Here is an 11,910-nt window from a genome sequence, read left to right as displayed (position 1 = left end):
TTTTTTCATTATCCCAAAAACTTCCCCAAAAGGAGCAGTTCTGAGTGTGTCCTGTAGAGGGCAGATACACACACATGCATGTGCGTATGCACACACACACACACAAATGAATACACACACACATACATACACTCATTATAACACGACTCACAAAGGCAAAAATAAAAAGAAAGTCATATCCTGCTAAGCCACTGATAATCCGAAGGCTGGTATCAATTTATTTTCCTTTTCTTTTCTCTCTGTCTCTTTCACTACCTCCTTTATTTTCTTTTGTGTCTCCCCCCACCCCCAGTTTAAAAATAAAAATCTCAAATTACACTCATTCAGTGTATTTTTATGCCAAATGTAAACATTGCTACACAGCACCTAGCACCCTTTTTGATTAAAAAATAAAAACTAAAAGGAAATGTATGTATTTGTCATGCAAGTGCAGGCATTTTTCCTCCAGGAAGATTCAAGGCTACAGACTGGCAGGTTGGAGGGAAGGACTGTACAAAAGATCTAGACTTTTAGTTTTGTTTGTAAGCAGGTTTACAAAGGATGAGGAACCAAGTGAATGAATAAAAAGAATCAAGTGTGATGATGCTGAGGTAGATTTGGCTGTGTAAGGTGTAATGCGTCTTACTGAGAAAGAAGACAAACAAAATAACAAAAATAAACAGGCAGATCAATGCTAAGGACAGATGAACCAGGATAGAAAATGGTTTATTTCTAACAGAAAAAAAATCCCACCCCAAAAGCAGCCTCACAATATGGCCTGCACAGTCAGCATAAGTATAGACTTCTGTCCTCCAGCTTCATCTGTGCCTTAAGGCCTGACCGACTTGTTGCACACAGGCCACTGAACAGCCATTAGACAGTAGCAACTTTTAACAAGCCCTTGGTTGCTGTGAAAATGCACAGACCTTCCCTTACAGCTTGAACTACAGAAAAGTTGCTTTCGCCTGCAATAGTAGGTATTGCTGACTCATATTCTATTATGGTCCTGGGTATGACTGTTAACTGCATCCAACTGGAGGGCTTGGTGGCAACATGGAGTATAGGGTGCCTCAAAACCCTAGCCCTCACTGCCTTGTGGGTACTCCTTTGTTGGAGAAAGGCTGTGGGACATACATCACCCTGACAAAAACACACCTTCGCTGAGCCAGCAGCAGTTCTCACCTGCTGCTCTCTGGCAGAAGCTACAACTGTCAAGGACCTGAACATCTGGACTTGGTCTGGCTTTTAGATTCTGTCTCAGCGGTCTAAAGGGGGGATGGTAGGGTAGGCCTTAGGCAGCCTCCACTTTTCCATACGCTTGCCTAGGTATACGTGTTGAAGGTCTGGGTGTGATGGTCACAGGACTCCTACATACAAGAAGATGCATCAGACACCTGACTACACCATAATCCAGGGTGCACCCAGCTTGAAGGTGACCACATTCAAACACCCATAAACACATGAAGTTCCACACTGCAGTTGAACTAACCTAACTTTGCAAAACAGAAAAGATCTGCATAGGCCAGAGCAGTACTGCACTGCAAGCTTAGACCTAGCAAAAGGTGAAATTTGCCCGTGAGCAGGGAGTTGACAAAATGCCTTCTGCACTGGTTAAGGCCAGAAGTGTCTCAAGTGCTGCCCTGGTCCTCTGCACCTGAGAATTTCACCCCGCGTGCCTGGAAGCACCGTGGTGCTTACATGACCAATCCCTACAACCTTTATATATATGTATATACATGAACAAAGTTCCTTCCCCTCCCTACCTCCCTAGCTTGGGTGTTCCTGCTGAAGCTCTGTTCAGAGCTGAAGGTCTAGTGGAACCCAAGACAGTATAAAAATATCTAATGAATTCCCTTCCGTGTTTTTCAAGACTGAATTCCTGTTACTGGAGTCTAATTAGCATTCTAATAATATCATCCCCCTCCTCCTCCACCTCTTCCCTGCTGACATCCAAATTAGATACTGCGGCTTCGTTGCAGACAGAGCCAATGCTGAGCGCCAGCCTGCTCCCACTGACTTCCCTGAAAGCAGAACGGGGCTCGCTCTGAGGAGCCGTGCTATTGTTCTGTCAGTTTGTCAGCCTTGGGGATGAAACGGATGCTCTGTTGGCCCCCATCTCCCCTCTCCCTTGTGGGGCTGATGAGCTGCTACAGCTGGAGGAGCTTGCACACACTCTGCAGACAGGCAGGGTGGGCCCAGCCAGTGTTTTTTATGCCAACCTCCCCTCAGCTCAACCCTGCTTGGGCGGGGGAGCGGGGGTGAGATACCTCTCAGCTGCAATAACCTCCATCTCTGCCAGGTTGGCCTGAGTGCCGCAGAGGCTGTCATGCTAATAGTGTCTTTGCAAAAATCCGGTTTCATGTGCACACCATGTTTCAACCCCTCCCTCTTCCCCCCTCTTCCCCGCCTCCCCCCCCGCCCTAAAAGGGAGTAAATCATAAAGGAATCATACAATCCTGGAGATGTCATTGGAGTAAAATACTCTGGCAAGGCATGATGCGGAGAAGAGATTAACCCATTCAGTGCTGATCCCTTATTGTAAAAGCCGTGCTGGCATTTTTTTCAATATACCAGTAATGACAAGCAAACAGTGCATTCAGCAGTACAGGAGGCACCCAGAACATTCAGTCCCCAGAACATTTGGTAGCACAACAGGCATGCTTCACAGGGATATATCTGATACATACATCAGGGGCACTCCCCAATATATTCGGCAGCCTGTCATCCAGTTGTGCCTGGCTCCCTGACCAGTATCACAGAGGTACTCCCCGTGATTTCATATTGGCATAAGTGCGTGCAATCCTAATGACTCCAGGGGAAGTGCACCCATTCACACCAGCTGAGAATTTGGCTTGTTACTTTACTGTAGGAGAAACAAATTGTCGATCCATACAGTACCCATCCTATCTGACAAGAGACGTAGCACAAATTCTACTATGTGCCATGTCTTGTTCATGATCTCAAGAAAACTGGCCAGAGGAGTCACACACTGCCTAGCACTCTCTCTATTGTAAGGAGACAAGCACACACTCACTATGTGCTGCATGATATAAATATGGGAAATCTCTGTAGTTGGGTTTGTTGGGATTTTTTTGGATATGAGATTTAGATTTAAAAATGCAAACACGGGCTAGAATGACTGTGATTTACAGGTAAATAAAGAGCGGGTCCTGCAGGGAGTGTGAGTGGAGCACTGCCACTGGTGTGTCATTATGTAGCTAGTCTCCACTGCTGGGTTCTCCACAGACAGCAAGGTACCAACTGATTAACAAGTAACTTCCTAATTAATAATACTGACTCAGAATAAAGCATAGTGCTCCTGGTAATACAAGGCAACCTGAATTGGCTGTAAGGGCCCAATCCTGTCAGACTGTAAAAGCCTCCATGCAACCCCTGGTTCCCGAAGAAGTCAATGGGAGCTCAAGATGCCCCTCACTTTTCAGGATTAGGCCCTGCAGCTGCAAACTGAACCCTGCGTGCCATAAGCAACCACAACAACATACCAAGCAAAACATCACATTGGCAAGATGTGGGTGGTTTTGATCTAAATGTCTAAATCAAGGCAGTAAGGCAGAGCTGCCACTCTCTTGGGGATACCCACCCACCCCAAACCAAAGTCAACCCAAATTAATGTCACTCATTAAAGATGTAACTTCTATTGGCATTACCATGATTTGCATTTTTTCACTGGACAGCAAGGAAAATGGTTCCCTCCCCTTTGCACAATTCTACAGAAGCAGCAGGGATGGGATTGCCTTTTAACCCCTTAATCCCCAATGAAAGAGGAGGGTTCCTCATGATTATTTTATCTGCTTTTGCTCCCTCCACAAGGACACAGACCCACTGCCCCCTTATAAAGCATTTCCATTAGTATGATGAGCCCCTGGATTGTTTATCGTTACCAGATCATGCTGTAGCAGTTTCTCAGAAAGGAAACCTGGTATGTCAACCCTGTCAGAGACAGTACAGTGTTTTCCCTAGGTCTGGAAGAACACAGTCCCTTTTTGACAGTGTTTGAACAGTCCCAGAGGATAGGTAATTTCCTTCTATCTGGACAATTTATATAGGACACAGTTAGCATATTGGAAATTCAGATACATTGATTCTGGTCCACGGTTTAAAAAAAAATACCTTCAAATCTATTTAACCCTTTGCATGCACAACATAAAAAGGAAGGTTTTTGCTTTTAAAAGTGTCGTGCCTGCAATCAGTTAGAAAACCTTTTAAAATCTTGTCATGAAATATTTGAATTTTTAGATGAGACCCCAGGGAGCTAGGTACCAAAACTGCATTGCAATTCAAAGGGAAGTGAGCACCTAACTCCCTTAAGGTGCCTTTGAAAATCCAAGTCCCAAATAATAAAGTCAAGGAAAAGCATTTACCACATTTTTTGTCTGTAGCTTTTTGCCATAGGATGGTAGGGGCTTTAGTGCCTGAGGTATAGGCAGTTCCTGGATGCTTTTAGGGAAGTGGGAGGGTGGGAGAGACTGGAGAATAGTTTGCATAGCTTGCAGGTATAAAGAAGCAGGTGTGTTCCCCACCAGGCTGTTGAATTTGTCTTCCCCTAGCAAAGCTGTCCAGTGCTCAGGATGGTCCTGCAGGACTTTCCGCATCTTAAACTGTGGATTAGGCATGAAGAGCAAGAGGTAATCGAGGCAAAGCTTTTTTGATGCCACATTGACTTTGGAGTCCCACATTTGCTCCAGGATGACATCCAGAGGGGTAAGCCCTTTGCTGTCCATGATCCTGGGAGAAGCCCCATTGCCTAGGAGACTGAGGACGGTTTCTGACCTCAGCAATTCACAGGCAAGATGCAGAGGGGTTTTGCCATCTTCCAGATGAAAGCAGCCAGTCCGGTTGATGTAGGAGTTCAAGCTGGGTAGCTTGTGCGCAATTTTGATGATCAGCCCCAAAATATCTCTCCTGTCATAGGTGACCGCCATGGCCAAGTGAGGAGCAGAGGATGGACAATAGCAGAAATGTTCCCCAGGTACCTTGAGAGCCTCCTCTGGAAAATGAGACAGCAGATACTGAGCGTAAGGCAGGTGATTATGCACCACTGCATAGAGAAGGGCTTCTGAAGGTGAATATGTTCTCAAACTGGCATTTTCCTCCCAGTAAAAATATTCCATAGTTCTCATGTCTTCCAGCATCCACACAGGTTTGTGGTCTCGCACCGCCTGGTAAAACATATAAGACAAGAACTTACAGTGCCGGCTCTGGTCATCTTGAAGGCTGGCCTGGTTACTGGCCATGTCTTAGAAAATGAACAAGTCCTCCACACTGGAAGATTTGCTCACTTTGAATGCAGATCCTGATGCTGCTGCAACCTTCAGATTGTCATTGCAGCCTGGACTGCACTCGCTGGAACGCTTGGACTGCTCATCTCCACCCATTCATTGTTTTTCCCTTCACTGCAGTGGTTTTGTTTAGGTAAGCACAATCCCACAGGCTCGGTTAACCCATGCCATACAAGCAGATGGCTTGGCTTGTGAGTGCACCCTGCTCTATGCATGGCACAGGTTACCAGAACACTGTCAGACTGCGAGTGATTTCACATCCACAGAGCCGTACAGAAGACAGGGAGATTCTAAAATTAGCTTGAGAGGTGAGGCAATTTTCTGTCTGCATTTGATGTCTAACCAGATCAGCTGGTACATTGCAGTAAGTATAACACCACTGTGCCTTTATTCTTTGTCTGCCCATTTCTGCATACACTATTCATCACATCACAAATATATGTTAAAATAAAATACTGTACAGTCCATATGTATTGATTATTATATAATTACTAGGCACGGCTGTTGATATCTAATAATGTGATTTGTTTTTCATAAAAAAAAACTATTACAGCTGTCCCATCAGAGGATACTGATGTTAATGGATTGTCGAAGAGGGATCACCACTGTATAACCAGAACTCCCCATAGAAGAGTTAAAGATGCCATGCAGTTACCACGCCCAGAGTCAGGAAGGGTATTGTGTAGTGAAAGCACTGTTCTTTGTCTGCCAGTTGAAGCTCTGCTGGTGTCCCTTGCTGTTGCAAAGCAGCTGCATAAACTCAAGGTTAATCAGTGGTTTTGCAGGGGTCAAATTCAGAGCTGAAGGCTACAACAAGGTGTTCTGTATTAAGCAGGAGGTTTTGGACTGGGAGACATAAGGCGGTCCTGATAAGAGGATTAGGATCAAGGCAGCAGCTTCTGAGGCAAAGCAGGAGTACCTGACCCAAGATTTCTGCTAGGAGAAGGTGGTCTGTATGTCATTTGTTACCATCTCAGCATGAGGAAAGAGGACTTGTGTGTATTTTGCAAACAAACATATTGCACCACAAACACCCCCCACCCTTCACTGGAGAAGGAAGCTGAAACTATGTGAAGGGAAAGCCTCAGGTACAGGGAGAGAAAGTCTGTCTCAGGGCTTGAGACCTCTGTTCTCTCCCTCTCCTTTCCCTTTTTGTTTTCTGGGTTTTGAGTGGTATGCTGTCACGGGGGGCTGGAATCAATCCCTGTAGCAAACTGGCCCAGGTTAGAGTCTGGCAGTTTTTGCTGGTGTGCTCTGGATCAGGGCTAAGAGCCTGGCATGTTTTAGTTGCTGTTGCACCTTCTTTTGGGTTCAGCATATCTGTGTTGCTGAACCCCAGCTACGTATCTTGCTAGCTATTTTGGCCATGTAGGCCTTGAGTGGGATGATGCCATGAGTGTATCCTTCCCTAGTGCAGGCTGCCCAGTAATGGGGTCCTGACATCTACTGGGCATGCAGGCCCTGAGTGGGACAATGCCATGAGTGTATCCTTCCCTAATGGAAACTGACCAGGAAACAGGGTCCTGGCAGTCATTGTTTTGGGGATTGTAGTGTCTCAGCATGGTGGTACAGCTGAGACTACATGTCCAGGCTACAGCCATAAGCCTGGGCCCTTTCTGCTGTTTTACAGCTGCTGCATTTCAGCCCGCTGTTGTGGGGCTGAACCCCAGCCATATGTTGGCTGCCAGATTTGGGCCAGGGTGAAGCCCTGGCATTTCATGTTGCTTATTCAGGCCTCAGTGGTGTCTAAGCCTGGTTCCTTTTGCAGTTTATGCCCCAACCAAGTACTGTGGTTGGGTGATAGTTTTGGTTCAGGCCCAAGCCTGGCCCCCTTATGTTGTTGCATAGCTGTTAAGTCTCAGCATAACAGTGTGGCTGAGACTATACATCCAGGCCACAGCCAAGTAGGCTTGGCTCTCTGTTGTTGTATATTCAGCCCTGGGTGCAGGACAGGCCTGAGCCCCCCTTTAATTGTTTCACAGTGGCTGTGTCTTAGCATAACGGTATTGCTGAGCCCCGCTATACATTTGTTTGCTGTATGCCTGGGCCTGGCATGTTTTGGGCCTGGCACACATTGCTTTTGTAGCTCTGTGTCCCGACTAAAGTGGTGCGGTTGGCAATGGTTGCTGGTCAGGCTCTTTTGCTGTTTGGCTGGCTTTTCTCTGACTTCTCTTGCAGTTTCCTGCCCCAGCAGAGCTGGGATTAGGTCTAAAAACTTTGGGGTATGATATGCTAGTGAAAACTACAGTTCACCCCTCAAATCCACTATGCGGAAGTGAGGATCAGTGCTACAGCTTCAGAGGGAGCAACAAGGGGTCCCTTGCAATGCAGAAGGACTACATTCTCTAGCAGCTCCCTGCGGTGTAGTGGACCCATGGAGCAGCTCATTGGACTTTCTGGCCTGGACCCCCCCACCTTTCCAACCCATTGCTGAAGGGCAGGTGTAGGCGTGCAAGGGCCTGAAACTACCCATTGGGGAGCCCCAAGTCCCAGACTGCCTGGGCATGGGTAAAGAACCCCCCGAGAGGGTGCCACCTATAGACTTTGTTTGGTAGTTTGCAGTGTTTAAAAATAATAGTGATTACTTTTGCTTTTCTTTATGCTTTGTAATAAATCTGTTTTTGTGTTTACACTGCTTGCAAAAAAAAGGTTGTTGGTTTTACTGGACACCCTAGTAATCCATTTAGTGTTTTCTAGGTAGACTGGGTTGGGGATTGAGCCATGGTAAAATATATTTTGTATCCCCAAAATTGAACCCGGCCCTTGTTGCTGCTGACAAGTGCTCAACAGAAGAGTTGAATAAGCAGGAGGTTTTGGATTGGGACATAAGGAGGTTCTGATAAGAAAATTAGGATCAAAGTAGCAGCTTCTGAGACAGAGCAGGAGTACCTGACCCAAGATTTCTGCTAGGAGAAGGTGGTCTGTATGTCATTTGTTACTATCTCAGTATGAGGAAAGAGGACTTGTGTGTATTTCACAAACACACTCATTGCACTAAGAGAATACCTTGCTTTGTGTCTGCTTCTGTGCATGACACTGTTCTTCAACACCCTTGATTCAACTACTAGTTGGTAAAGGAGTAACAATATGCACTCTCCCAGTATGCAGAAGTGAGGACCTACTATAATTATGCAGTAGGTAATAGTGAGTTTTATGGTATCGGGTACAAAGATGACAGTCTTTTCAGACTTCATGATTTAAGCCAGGGGCAGGCAAAATGCGGCCCATAGGCCACATGCAGCCCATCAGGCCATTCTATTGGGCCTGCAGGGCCCCTAAAAAATTTAGAAAACAAATATTTATCTGCCCCTGGCTTCCTGTCATGTGGCCCTCGATGGCTTGCCAAAAGTAAGAGGCCATGTGCCTGAAATAATTGCCCGCCCCTGGTTTAATCAGAGAACAGACAGAGAGACAGTCACAATATTAATGCTGTCTGGGTGGACTGGGTTGAGTAGCAGTGTAGGGACACAGCTGGGTGACCAAAGAAAAGTGGAAGTGGTGACTTCTGTTTGCCACAACAATCATAAACAGGAACACACACTTGCTAGCAGATACTTTTTTTGCACGACCCCCACCCCCCATCAAGTCAACACCCTGGGCAATTGTCCCTATTACCTCTCTCTCCATTTACACTACTGGGGACTGCTGCGTATGAAAACTGTGAAAGCTTGGACAGTGTCTCATGCACACAAATGTAAGACAGTGGCTGGGGCAACACTGGGTTGAGGTAACAAGACTGCCCTAAGAAAATCAAACTCTTCTAATGGCTTGCAACCCATTAGGCAGAAGAGAGACTGGAGTGCTTGTGGTACCCAATATCAGAGCCATGCCATAAGATAGTAACAGTTGTAATAACAGCCCTCAACCTTCTACCATGCCTGAGCCTCAAAAAATAAATGATGGTTAAAAGTATTGACAGAGACCTAACACACTCGTATAAATGTAACAAGACTCAGAGAGCAAGCCAGAAAGCCAAAGAGCCTGGGGAGAAACTTACAAACTGCATCTACATCTCAATTGAGCTAAATGTCACTAAAGAAAACAAAGAACTAAAATATCCATTTCAAAGCAAAGCCTGTAAGAGACAAGAAAAGCTAAGGTCCACTGAAAATATGACTGGAACTATATCCTAGTTAATACATTCCCCCTTTGATTAAGACCTATTTCCCAAAGCAAACATCCAATATCTGTCTAAAGTTTTATGCTTAAATCAGTCTATGTGACTCCATCTAACCTCCTTCACACCTATTGTCTGATCCTCACTGCCTCATATTTGCATATATTAATTAAGGCATACTTCTCAAAATAAGCAGTCGATTTCTAAATGTTTATTATGCTAAACCATTTTTTTTTTTTGCAGTTTCTCAGTCCATCTAATAAAAGGTATCATTTTGGAACCAAGAGTTCTAGATTTTTGCATTTCTCCTGAAACTCATACCTATTCTATCCAATGGTTTCTGATCTTCACTATCTCCATGAGCCATTTGATGCAGCTATTTATTAGACTCCACTGTGAAAATAACTACTGAAAAATAGTATTCTGTGATCAACTTCCTAAAGGCATCTCATTCAGTCAATACCCATCCTGTTTGATTCTAAACTGATCAACAGCTTGCCAACTTCACAAATGCACAAACAAGATACAATTGTAATATATTAATTCTGTCCTTGCCTACTTTTTTGGGACTTAAGTAACTATCAAGAAGCAGTGCTTTGAAGCTATACAATTAAAACAGTATGAAAAAGCAAGACAGAACTGCCAGCAAGGTGTCTGTACAGTCCAAGGAAGATCAAGAAGCCATCCTGCCACCCAGCCAACAAGTGAAGGACCCATGCTTTGAGGCTGTACAAGAACTGCTTCCTGCCTGCATTGGGTAAAGATCTCGGTGCAGCTAAGATAATACTGAGGACTAATAGCTTATTTTATATTGGGAATGAGTCTTTTCTGTCATTTCGTTTTGTAACTTGTTGGTAGGTATTAAAACAAGCCTTTCTGCTATTCATCAACCGAATGTTCTGTCAATTCATAAAGCACTAGGTTAGAAATTCAATTTTTAAGTGCAACACACCATCTTGTTTGGAACACTGGTCAGTGGACAGGACAGGTGTCCCCGGGCACCGTGGCCAGATCCTGCCACACCTGGCTGTGGGTTGCCCAATAGACCAAAGGGTCACAGAGCAGCAGCTCCACATCCTTGGTGAGATAGACAGACACCAACGCCTCCACACTACCTGCCTGATGATGGGGTCTGGTGCCTCTGGACCCCAACATTGAAGTCATGCCCTTGGCCCACATTGGCAGAAGCTGTGGTGGTAGAGATTCACTCATGATAGGAGTGCTGGCAAGGGAAAGTGGATCCCCCTCTTCCATGTCTCTCTGCCTGTGCCCTTCTGCCTCCCTGACTCTGTTCACCAGCACTTCCGTTCAGTGATCGAGGGTTTTGCTGCTGAAGATGCTCCCCTTCACCCTTGGGTCACACATGTCCACCAGCATGTGGGCCGTACTGGACTGCAATGGATCAAGCTGTTTTTTGATGCCCTCCTTCAGCTACTTCACCAGTGCCTGCACCTCTGGTGAAAATGGCTTACCCCAGCCAGGAACATCAATCCCCTGGAACTTCTCCATTTCATTCTCAAGATCCTTCACTACAGAGATCACCTGGCTAAGGAGGGCATCACCAGCACTGAGGTTCTCAGTGGCTTGAGGACCACCAAGATGTGTGAGATGGTCTCCCACACCGTTTTGTTAAGGGGGCCACTGATCCCAATCTCCCCAAGCAAGGCCACCTCATGAATGGCCTTCTGTTGCTCAACCAGCCTTTCCAGCATCAGGTATGTGGAGTTCCACCAAGTCTCCACATCCTGCATGATTTTGTGCTGTGGGATGCTCAGCTCTGCCTCTTTGTCCTTCAGTATGTTCCCCCTTTGATGCTCGGGTGGAAGTAGCCCACCACCTTCCTGCATTTCGAAATGAGCTGGCTAGTAGTGATGGCGCCATTGCCAGAAGCCCTGTCCCTCTCCAAGGCATCCCTGACTGTGAGGTGGAACTTGTGTGCTGCACAGAATTTGCCAACAAAGTTGGCATCATGCACTGCCTTGACCATATTGGCCCCATTGTTGGTGACCATGAACCCGCAAGTGAGCTCGCCCTGCCCAATGAGCCACCCCTGCACCAAGCGGTTCATGGCCACCATGATTTCCCTTGCTGTGTGGAACTCACCCATTGCCTCCCCTTGAAGGAGAGCCCACTGACGGCCTGACTGATTACACCAGTGCCCTGTGAGGGAGGGGTAGGCGTGATCTCCGCCCCAGCTGCTCCAGATGTTCAAGGTGAAGTGCAAGGCTACCTGTAGACCTGCCTTCCACAGCTCCTCCCTCAAGTACTCCCTGCATGCCTCAGACAGGGAGGGCACCACCATCCTGCTAAAGGTGGTAAAAGTGGGCAGTTGGTACAACGGGGCCACAAGTGCCATGAGCTACCTGAACCCTGGACACTCAACAAAGGAGACGGGCTGGCTGTCTAGAGCAAGAATCTCCCGATTGCTCTGGGTGACCTCACTCACCTTGGGAACGCACCAGCTTTTGTCTTGGCCTTTCCCCCACTGGTCCAGGGTGGCCTACCTCTGCTTCC

At 46.4% G+C, this 11,910-nt stretch overlaps 1 protein-coding gene across 1 annotated transcript; it reads right to left on the bottom strand.

Annotated features, from left to right (window-relative positions):
* Positions 1-1,226: 1,226 nt before the first annotated feature.
* LOC109319803 (ankyrin repeat domain-containing protein 9-like) lies at positions 1,227-5,544 on the bottom strand. Its single transcript, XM_019549588.1, has one exon. It carries the CDS (start codon positions 5,232-5,234, stop codon positions 4,344-4,346), a length of 891 nt encoding a protein of 296 aa, XP_019405133.1. The 5' UTR covers positions 5,235-5,544; the 3' UTR covers positions 1,227-4,343.
* Between the last annotated feature and the right edge of the window lie 6,366 nt (positions 5,545-11,910).

The sequence above is a fragment of the Crocodylus porosus genome, unplaced genomic scaffold (genome assembly GCF_001723895.1).
Source record: "Crocodylus porosus isolate Cpor-Errol unplaced genomic scaffold, CroPor_comp1, whole genome shotgun sequence".
Taxonomy (NCBI): domain Eukaryota; kingdom Metazoa; phylum Chordata; order Crocodylia; family Crocodylidae; genus Crocodylus; species Crocodylus porosus.
This window is presented reverse-complemented; position numbering and strand designations above follow the sequence as displayed.